Raw genomic sequence first — 11,340 nt, 5'->3', positions numbered from 1 at the left:
CGGGAGCCGGCGGATGGGTTTTGCCCGACGGCGGGGTGGCCCCCAGGTCGCCGTGCTCGCGCGCGTGTCCCCCGCAGAGAGCTGTCCCTATGGCAGCGGCGACGGCACGGGGACCTGGGGACGCGAGGCGCCCGCGGCGGTGGCAGCGGAGCGGGCACTGGCGGCGCCAGGCCAGGCGGGCTGGTCTGGGTGTGGCCGGGCGGAGGCTGCCGCCCCACCCAAGTCTGAGCTGGGCACCGGGGCCCGAAGGCGGCCGCGGACTTGGCGAGAGGACGCGGGGCGCGAACGCAGAGCCCAGGAGGACGCGGCGACAGGCGGGGTCGTAGGGTGCGCGCGGCAGGCGGGCCCCCTCCCGCTTTCCTAGAAAGCGCCGCCCCACGCCGCGGCCATGCGCTCCCTGTGGAGAGAAGTCCTCCTGGAGACCTTGCTGGGTAAGCCGAGGCCGCTGTGGCCGCGGGCTCGCGGGGGCCGGCTCCCCCTGGTCCCCTCCCGCCCACCACCCCCCCCCCCCCCCCCTCCCCGGCCCTGCCCGGAGCCGCCGCGCTCGGAGGGCTGGCTGAGCCCCGCGAGGGAGAAAAGCGCTCTCAGTGCCCAGAGGAGAGATGCTTATCGCCCCCCCTGGGAACCTTGGCTGGCGCAGGGGGGAAAGAAAAGACCCAGATGGAGGTGCCGAGGCCGAGGACGCAGAGAGGCGCCTGCGGGAACCGGTGCCTCCGGGTCCCCACGCCGGCGTGCGGTTGCCCCCGAAGGCGCGCGCCTTCTCCACGTGTCGGCCCTGAACTGGCGCGGCCGGTACCGCCCGCTCCACGGAGCCGCCGTCCTCCCCACCCGCGACCTTTATGTGTAACTTAATAAAACTCAGGAGAAAAGCGGCACCCGTGTCCTCCGGCGGCTGTGGGTGAGCGCACGGGCAGTAGCTGCTGCTGCTGGTGTGGCTGCACATTTGGGCATTTGGCGAAAAGCATAGAACTCGGGTCCCAGGAGCTCACTTAGTAGTTTAAAAAAAAAAAAAATCCCACGGACAATTACTGGTGTAATTCTGTTGGAGTTGTATGATTGAAATCAGAATTCCTAGACAAACGCTGCGAGGCTGCTGGGATCTCGCAGTTGGACATGAAACAGGCATCCCCCTGGCCCGGGAGGGGCGCCTTGCTGAGAGCTGGATTTTCTGGGAGCTGGTAATGCTCAGAGGGCCCATGTTTCTGCCTCAGGCTGTATCTCGTGAGTACGGCCATGTAAAGCGACTGGCAGCAAGTACCTAGGGTGCTAGGTACTCCTTGTACTTGATCTCATTTAAGCTGAACTCTAAGTGCTATTTTGCTGGTTAAGAAAGGGAGGCTGAGCCAGGCCGGTGTTGCTCAGTGGTTGAGGGTCAATGCATGAACCAAGAGGTCACTGGTCAGGGCATATGCCCGGGCTGGGGGCTCGATCCCCAGGAGGGGGTGTGCAGGAGGCAGCCCATTAATGATGTTTCTGTCTCATCCATGTTTCTATCTATCCCTCTATCTTCCTCTCTCTCTAAAAATCATTGAAAACATTTTTAAAAATTTTTAAAAAGAAAAGAAAAGGAGGCTGAGAAGTAACTTGGGAGAAAGTTAGTACACTTAGTCATTAGAAAGCTACGTTTGGAGCTAGACTGTGGGGGTTTAAGTTTATTTTGCCTTTGCTGCTTTTGTGACTTTAGACAATTATAATTGTCTAAAGTCACAAAAGCAGCAAAGGCAGAATAAACTTGTTTTGCATTTGTAAGTGAGGAGTAGAAATAATGTCAACCTCATAGGGCATGGGTTGTGTGAGGAATAAGAGATGATGTGTGTAAATAAATCCTTAGCACAGAGCCTAGCACATGGTAAGCATTCATTATTATTATTGTAGATTTCACAGTCGTTGGCAGAAATGAAACTGACTTCAGATCTGGGTATTCCACTGCCCCATTCTGTTTCCTAAGGGTTGGGTTTAACAGTCTACACTCAAGAAAATGTTGACTAACCGACCTGCCTATCCGTGTAGTCTGGAGGGGAAGGAGGGAGTCTGCTGCTTGTTGCTCTTGTCGGTTTTCATATTTCTCATTCTGAAAGTCAACTTAGGTCAGGAAATGTTGTCAGTCAAGGTCCTGACAGGAAACCCAATTCAACCCGGATGTTCCAAATGAAGAGTCTTTAATACAGGGACGACCTAGTGGAGGGGCGGGGTTACTGTGTGAAACGATGACAAAGTTACACTCGGTCTTTTTCTGAAAAATCTTTTTCTTCTAGGATACGTTACTTGGTCTCTCTGGCATGACCTGCCTCCGATGATTTATTACTTTCCTCTGCAAACACTGGAACTCACCGGGCTGGAAGTTTTTGGCATAGCTTTTCTTTCTCCGATATTCCTCATCATTGCTTCTTTCTGGAAGCTGGTCAACAAGAAGTGGGTGCTAACCCTGCTGCGGATAATTGCTGTTGGTAATTATTTGAAAGTATTTCTTTACGTCTTATTTTTAGTTAAAAATCAAATGAAAATATGTCGACTGTTCTCTGAATGCTAAATGTTTGAATTAGAAAAAAGAGTTCTCTTTCTCTTACTACTACCTCAAGAGTTTTAGTAAAATTGGAAGAATAGACAAAAAGCCAATGTATTTTACATTTCTAATTTTCCTATCAGATTGGAAAAGCTTAAAAATCACGAAATGACAAGGGGAAAGAAACCTTGGTAAACAGTTCAACTCTTGAATATATTGTATTCTTTCCCACCCCCCACCCCAAAATATGACACAAAACTCAGAAACCACTAAAATTGTTAAATGACACTGCATAAAAATATGAAAATTATGCATGACCAAAACCATAGTAAGCAAAGTCAAACAACAGTGTAGGAAAAATATTTGCAATTCTTTTAGTCAAAGGGCTAATTTCCCTAATATTTGTTTTTTTTTCACAAATTAATAAATAAAGGAACAACAACTCAATAGAAAAGGGGGCAAAGGCTACCATCAGTTTACTGGAAATGAAATATAATTATTTATTTAAAAATGTACTAAAATGTGTAGAATACAAATTGTACTCAATATATTTATGTATAGTTTTACCTATTGGATTGGCAAAAAAATAAAGTCTGATAACACTGTATTGTAAAGATGGGAAGCAGACAGGCATTCACTGCTGGTGCGAATCTAATTTGGCAAACCTCTGTGAAGGATAATGTAGCAATTTTGGTCAAAATTGCAAATGTGTACATACTCTTTCATCTAGCATTTCCACTTCTAGGAATATATCTAGTTCATACTTCTATTGATTTGGGTTATTTTTTAAAATATATTTTTATTGGTTTCAAAGAGGAAGGGGGAGAGAGAGAGAGAGAGAGAGAGAGAGAGAGAGAGAGAGAGAGAGAGAGAGGAACATCAATGATGAGTGAGAATCATTGATCGGCTGCCTCCTGCACGCACCCTTCCTGCCCTCCCCCCCCCCCCCCCCCCCAGGAATCGAACTTGGGACCCTTCAGTCCACAGGCTGATGCTCCATCTACTGAGCCAAACCACCTAGGGCAATTTGGGTTATTTTTTACCTTAAAGATTTTGACCCATTATAATGGCTATAAAAAATAGACAATAACAAGTGTTGGCAAGGATGCAGAGAAATTGGAACAGTCACCCATTGCTGGTGAATGTAAAATGGTGCTGCTGCTTTGGAAAACAGTTTGTCAGTTCATAAAAATGTTATCCTATGACCCATCAACTCTACTCTTGGAATTTACCTAAAAAAATGAAAACATATGTTCACACAAGACCTTGTACACAAATGTTCATAGCAGCATCCTATCTAATAAAAGAGTAATATGCAAATTAACCATCATTCCGCTACACCCACCAGCCACGCCCACCAGCCAATCAGAGCGAGTATGCAAATTAATCCCAACCAAGATGGCTGCAGCCACAGAGAGCAGGAGGGAGGCTTGGGTTACCCTGGCAATGGAGGAAGCCAAGCTTTCCACACACCCTGGCGGGCCCAGGCCTCCACTCCAGCCTACAAAGTTTCAATTATAGAAGATACATAAATTCCAACAGAAATGGCTGCCAACACAGAGCAAGCAGGAGGCTTGGCTCCGCTCCAGGCTACAAAGTTTCAATTGTAGATGATAAATAAATTCCAGATACCAGGGCCTCCGCTTGGGTCACTGGGGAGCGTGGCTGGCCTGCAAACCACCACAGGCCCCACGCCCAGGCCGCCCCATGCCCCAAGGGAACCCCCACCCTGATCCGGGACACCCTTCAGGGCAAACCAGCTGGCCCCCACCCGTGCACCAGGCCTCTATCCTATCTAATAAGAGTAATATGCAGATTGACCATCACTCCAACACGCAAGATGGCTGCCCCCATGTGGTCAAAGATCCTGCCCCCATGTGGACACAAGATGGCCACCACAAGATGGCCAGCAGGGGAGGGCAGTTGGGAGAAACCAGGCCTGCAAGTGAGGGCAGTTGAGAGGGACCAGGCTTGCAAGGGAGGGCAGTTGGAGGTGATCAACCCTGCAGGGGGAGGGGCAGTTAGGGGTGACCAGGCCGGCAGAGGAGGGAAGTTGGGGGCAAACAGGCTGGCAGGGGAGCAGTTAGACATCAATCAGGCTGGCATGGGAGTGATTAGGGGGTGATCAGGCTGGCAGATAGAAGCAGTTAGGGGCAATCAGGAAGTCAGGCAGGCGAGCAGTTGGGAGCCAGCAGTTCTGGATTGTGAGAGGGATGTCCGACTGCCCGTTTAGGCCCGATCCCACCGGGATCGGGCCTAAATGGGCAGTCAGACATCCCTCAAGGGGTCCCAGATTGGAGAGGGTGCAGGCTGGGCTGAGGGACACCCCCCATGCATGAATTTCATGCACCGGGCCTCTAGTTATTTACAATAGTCCAAAAGTGCTCATTGACTGATGAATGGAGAAACAAAATGCAGTACATCCATGCAATGAAATTTTATTCAGGCATGAAAAGGAATGATGTACTGATAACATGTACTAACTACAAAATGGATGAATCTTGAAAACATTATGCTTAGTGAAAGAAGCCAGTCACAGAAGGCTACATGTTTTATGATTCCTTTATATGAAACTTATATGAAACTTCCAAAATAGGAACATTTATATGAGCAGGAAGTAGATGATGATTGCTAGGGGCTAGGGGTGGGGAAGAAGAAAAGGGAGTGATGGCTAACAGGTATGGATTTCTTCTTGGGGTGATGAAAATATTCTGGAATTAAATAGTGGTCATAATAACTCAACTTTGTGAATATATAAAAAACCACTTTAACAGGGTAAATTTTATGGTATGAAATTATATCTCAATAAAATTTTAAAAAGATTTATGCACACACATAATTTTACATTAACTCTCTCTTCCTGAGTATAAAAACGGTATCAGACACAACAGTGATGAAATGCAGAGAACTGAGTACCAATGTGTGGCTTCCGGAAATATTTAACTAACTCTGTACTTTGTTTGTAGGCAGCATAGCCTCCTTCCAGGCTCCAAATGCCGAACTTCGGCTGGTGGTCCTTGCGCTTGGTGTGTCTTCCTCACTGATAGTGCAAGCCGTGACATGGTGGACAGGAAGTGGTTTGCAAAGGTATGGTTCGAATCCTATGCACCTATAGATAAATAAGTGTAGCCCAGCCGGTGTGGCTCAGTGGTTGAATGTCATCCTATAGCTCAGTGGTTGAATGTCATCCTATGAACCAGGAGGTCAAGGTTTGATTCCTGGTCAAGGGCACATACCTGGGTTGCAGGCTCAATCTCCAGTAGTGGGTATGCAGGAGGCAGTCGATCAATGATTCTCTTTCATCATGGATGTTTCTATCTCTCTCTCCCTCTCCCTTCCTCTCTCTTGTGGGAACCCCTTTCACGTCCCACGTGGTTCAGGGTTCCGGTTCAGGGTTCAGGTTCTGGAGAAGGCCATGCACAAATGAAAAGAGACTAGAAAAGTATTAATTTGGGAATACTGGGGGCCAGGCGGGAGGCCACCTCTAGTGGGAGGACTACTTGCTGCTCTGGCGTTGCTATCCCTTTTATTGAGACTATGGGATACACCCATAGCCCTTGGGCAGGCAACTCCAGTAACAGAAATTTACATAAGACAAACAGAGGTGGAGGCTGCTTGAGCTAACAATGTCTCAACTAAACAGTGAGTGAACTAGCTCTGACCTTTCAGAGCAGTGAAGGCTGTTGACCAGCCTTCCTGTCCACATCTTTCTATTAATGATCGGTTTCCGGCACTCTCTGAAATCAATAAAAACATATTTTAAAAAGGAGGGGGACATCTGTAATACTTTTAACAATGAAGATAAACTTTTAAAAAAAAATAAGTGTAGTGATCAGTTACCAAAGGGGAAGTTGGGACCAAGAGTTCCAGGTTATTGTATTTACCTTCCATCTGGCCTTGTAGCCAAGATCAGGGTGTGAATAATGTTTTAATAGTGGAAACAACCCACTGCCGTCAGTCTTAATAATGTTTTGAGAATGAAGGAATTTTGACAAGTTGCCTAGATAATGGGCTAAATAAAGGCTATGTCATGTATATTACTGCAAATTACCAATCAGACTATTTCATATATTCATTCTATGAAAGTATGAAATTCATGATGGATGCAGTTCATTGAAAGCACACAAAAAGTCATTAAAAACACTTTCAACAATAAAGATAAATTAAAAAAAGAAAGAAAGAAACAACCAGAGGCAGAAAACAAACAAACAAAATACGTTTGCACTTCCAGGTACCTCAGAATCTGGGGATTCATTTTGGGACAGATTCTTCTTGTTGTTCTCCGCATATGGTACACTTCACTAAACCCAGTCTGGAGTTATCAGATGTCGAACAGGGTGATACTCACGTTAAGTACCATAGCCACACTTGATCGCATTTCCACAGGTAAGTGTATGCTGGATTTATTTAGGGATATTCTCTCTTGCCTAGTTTATATTTCTGATCTAAATGTAACATATCTTGGAAAGATAAAAATAGTCCCTCTGAACTATTTCTCTTTTTCAACTTTTTCCTCCCTCTGACATAGTAACAGGCCCAGTCAGTGGACTATTATCCAAGCAGAAGGAGTCTTTTCCTTGCCAGTACAGCGGGTGACAATAAAAAGCTGTCTCTGGCTTGTATCGCTGTGGAGAGGGAGAGTAGATCAGGCCCTGTGCTCCCGGCTGGCTTACAGCCCATCTTCCTCCTCTTCCCCTCTGGACAGGGCTCTCCAGGGTGGCGTCCTTCATCCCTCTCCCTCTGACCCCAGTGTATCTCCTTCACAATGGAAAGTTGTTTGTGAGCTAGGGCTGTGGGAACTACCTGGGCTTTTATTTCTAGGAGTCCGAAGATAATTAAACTGTAAATCTGAAACTTGAAAAGAAAGGAAATCTTGCGTATTCGCACCTCCGTGCAATCACCTGTCTCTCTCTGGTGATAGACACAGACTTGGATGCTTGCTTCATAGGCTAACTCAACACCCTTCTGAAAAGAAGGGAGAAGTGTTACCAAGTTCCAATTAATTTCCCCCTGGCTCTTTGTGTGACTCTCAATGACTCACTGTTCTTTTGTAAATACAAGGACCGATCTCACAGATTCATGGAAGTTTAGAGGGTTTTGGCTCACCATGAACAAAGTGCTTGTGTGATTCCCCTTTGGCCCTGATTCTAGCATGGGCTGGGGGTAGTGAGACTAGAGGAACATCGTGCAAGTAAATTGGTCAAGTGACAGTAATATGAGTTAGAACATTTAGAACTTGGTTTAGTGCCCTAATATGTGTTTTATCCTATATAATAAAAGGCTAATATGCAAATCGACCGAACGACCGGTCGCTATGATGCGCACTGACCACCAGAGGGCAGATGCTCAATGCCGGAGCTGCCCACTGGTGGTCAGTGCACTCCCACAGGGGGAGTGCCGCTCAGCCAGAAGCTGGGCTCACAGCTGGTGAGCGCAGCGGCAGTGGCGGGAGCCTCTCTTGCCTCCGCAGCAGCAATAAGGACCCCTTGAGGGATGTCCGACTGCTGGCTTAGGCCCGCTCCCCCTGGGCAAGCTGGCAGTTGGACATCCCCCGAGGGGTCCTAGACTGCAAGAGGGCACAGGTCGGGCTGAGGGACCCCCTGCCCAGTGCACAAATGTCGTGCACCGGGCCTCTAGTATTTTATAAAACACTAACATCTAAAGGTGGAAACTCAGGCAGCAAATATTTCAGGTACAGCTTGAGAAGGATCTGAACTTTAGGGTATCCTTTACCTTTCCTGACTTGTGTTTTCTTCTTGCTACTGGTTTCAGTTGTTGGTCCCTTCCTGCTTTTCCCACTGTGGTCACATTTACAAAACTCCAGACTCCTCACCAGCTTGCCCAGGATATCTGATCATACCAAGCATTTTTTATAGTTTTATTACATATTTGCTGGGTCCGGAGGCAAGGGTCACCCACCATCATATACAGCATATTGCTCAGCAAATTTAGCTTCAGGATCTCTCTTCTCCAAAGACTGTTTAGCCTCAGGCCTTGACCTCCCCTCTGCCTTCACCACCTCTCCCATCCCCAGAGCTTTCAGCTCTGCTCTTCCTTTCTCTGACTCCTTTGCCGGCAGAATGGCTTTCTTCTTGTGAAATCGGGCTGCTGGTCCCTAGGGCAGCCCCTAAGGAGTCCCTCTGTCCAGCAGAGAGCTTCACAGTGTTATAAAGCATCTGCCCAACAGGCTCTCCTTTCCTACAAAGAAATTTCCTGCCAGCACTTTCTCCTTGTTACATGTTTGTATGGTAAGTCATTTATGGCATGAGCTGAGACCTCTTCATTAAACAGTCCTAGCAGACAAACAATGGGTCCATGCTGCCTGTCACTACTCGAGCCAATTAAGCAGAGACAGGGTTGAATCATAGTTGAGCATTTATTCCCATACTGCCGCAGTATGGGAGAGCAGCAGGTCAGCCACAAAAATCCGCTCTGCAGCCCACCATAAGCCAGCTGCTGATATAGTAGAAGTACAAAGGCAAGTAGGCAAAAAGGCAAACGGGCAGTTTATAGACATGCAAAAGGGCTGGTGTCTTCAAAGGGCTTAATGATATGCAAGGGCTGGGGTTACATGGGGAAATAGCCACAGGGTAGGCCAAATGAGCAGTTAACAGGTAAGCAGAAGGCTGGCGATTCTGGTTTCTGGCTCCGGTTCTGCAACAAAGTTGTTCGTCTTTCCGCGGTAATAGGAAGCTCCAAGTGGGGAGGAAGGGCTGCGTTTCCAGGTGAGCTCCCAGGCCCCGAGTGCGGCTCCAGCCAGGTTAGAATGTGCCTTCTTTAATCAGAATAAAACCATCACGGTTAACAGAGCATGATTAATATTTCTTACAATTCTAGCTGGTTCCCTACCATTCTATTTCTGCCCCTATCAGAAGTATTATCTAGTGAAGTATACAGGCACTGCAGCCCAATGGCCGAAGTTCCCACCCCCGTTTCTCGTTACTAGCTGACCTTGGACAAGTCACTTGTCTCTCTAGGCTTCAGTTTTCAAATGTGTGAAATGAGATTAGTGATTGAGCCAACTTTATAAAGTTGATGTGAAGATTAAATGAGCTCAAAAAGGGGGCTCAGATCAGGGCTCAGCAGAGCCACCGCTCAGTCGGTGCACTCTGTTACTCCGGCGACAGGGGTTCAGATGAGAGCCCTGCTCTTTTGGGGAGAAGCAGCCTGGTGTCCTGGAAATATTCCACTCCTTTGTTCCCTGAACATACACACCATTCACGTCTCCTACATCTAGTTTTGCTCCTACAGTTGACTTCACATGAAGTAACTGACTCTCGGCATTTCTCGGCATTTTCACTTGCCAAATTTCAAGATGCTTGGTTCTCCCTAAACCATTCCTGATCTGGCTTGCCTAAAACAAGCTCTCCCACCAACTAGCTCACGGCACCATTCTGCTTTGTATCACAGCCGCTCATCTCATCCCCCTTCTAATGGAAGCCAGGTACCATTTCTTACTCACTAAAAGTCTGTTAATGTAGAGGGTACATTTCCATGTGACCCATCCTTTTCCATTGTTTTTTTATTCTAGATGGTGACTGCAGTAGACCCGAGGGGAAAAAGACCAGCGAGGCAGCCAAAGGGGCGGCCTGGAGGCCTCACTGGTTGCCGGCAGGGGCTGCCTTTGGCAGTCTTGTGTTCCTCACCCACTGGATTTTTGGAGAAGTCTCTCTGGTTTCCAGATGGGCAGTGAGTGGGCATCCCCATCGAGGGCCAGATCCTAACCCATTTGGGTGAGTTTGGGTTTGTTATGGTTGGAGAAAGAAGTACCTTCTTCGTTGAGCAGCTAGATCTGTGCGGGCCAGATATTTCCTACGCTACTTCCTTTAGACATTAGAAACGTTGCATGACATTACTGTGCTCTCTGGAGACGGAGGAGACAGAAGAGTGTTGGCCAACACTGCAGGATTGCTGCGAGGTGAATGAGGGAGGGTTGAGGGCTGTGCACAGCCAAGCAGGAGGTTCTGGGAGCTCCTGCACGGGCATCCTGAAACGCCGAGGAATCCCCGCACAGAAGACCATGCTCAGTGGCAGGGAAGGCATGACACGCCCTGGCCATTTTCTCCAGAAACCTCCCCCACTTTCCCCATTACAGTTGGGCATTTGGTAGGATGAGACCAGAGTGCCCTGATGAGGGATTGGGTTGGCAGCCTGGGCATAGATCTTGATTCTCTGCAAAGGACGAAAGCCCTGGGAGATCTCTGCATCCTCTGGTACTTTGGAACCTGTTGCAACCCTGGGGCACCCAAGAGTCGGCAGTCTTGAGTTTATGTGTTGGTCCATGTGCTTGGTCCTCATTATTCTCTCTCTTCTCTTCCTGGCACCTCCTACCTCCTGCAGCGAAGTCCAGCCATTCATGTTAAAAGATTGGAGGGACCTTTAAAACATCTGCCTCAGATATGTTTTCTCTTAAAGTGCTGAAATTCCCGTATTTGGATACATGTAAAAAAACTGCCCCCGGCAACCTCTGGGCATATCCCGCAGATGTCGCCAGCTCAGCATCTCCACATCTGGACTCAGCAGTTCCCAGTCCCCAAACATGTTCTTCCTCCTCCATGCCTTGGTTCACTCTGCCAAGTCATCCTGCGAGTCGGAGTCTTCTTCATGTTCTGAATCCAATTGGGCATTATGTTGGGTCAGTTCTACTGCTTCTCTGAAAGAATCTATACTTACCTCCCTGTCTGCAATCATATCTGCCTTAGTGGAGTCCTCACCATCTTTCACCCAGGCCGTGCTATCATGCTATTGTCTTCTAATGGTCTCTCTGGTGTGGCCTTCTCCACACTGCCCCAGAGTGAGCTCTCGAAAATGCAAATCTGACTCCATCCCTCCCTCCC

The 11,340-nt window shown here is 48.0% G+C and overlaps 1 protein-coding gene across 1 annotated transcript in view; it reads left to right on the top strand.

Moving 5' to 3' along the window:
* Positions 1–352: 352 nt before the first annotated feature.
* The window catches only part of CWH43 (cell wall biogenesis 43 C-terminal homolog), a gene marked incomplete at its 3' end in the record, with an annotated part of 46,441 nt that continues 35,453 nt past the window's right edge, over positions 353–11,340 (top strand). Inside the window, exons 1-5 of the mRNA XM_079779373.1 lie at positions 353–431; positions 2,256–2,447; positions 5,470–5,590; positions 6,735–6,889; positions 10,035–10,236. Coding sequence (XP_079635499.1) covers positions 389–431; positions 2,256–2,447; positions 5,470–5,590; positions 6,735–6,889; positions 10,035–10,236 — 713 coding nt within the window. The 5' untranslated portion in view covers positions 353–388. The remainder of the gene's footprint in view (positions 432–2,255; positions 2,448–5,469; positions 5,591–6,734; positions 6,890–10,034; positions 10,237–11,340) is intronic.

Source organism: Cnephaeus nilssonii, assembly GCF_951640355.1.
Source record: "Cnephaeus nilssonii genome assembly, chromosome: 1".
Taxonomy (NCBI): Eukaryota; Metazoa; Chordata; class Mammalia; order Chiroptera; family Vespertilionidae; genus Cnephaeus; species Cnephaeus nilssonii.
Note: the sequence above shows the minus strand (reverse complement) of the source record. Positions and strands in the feature narration are given on the sequence as shown.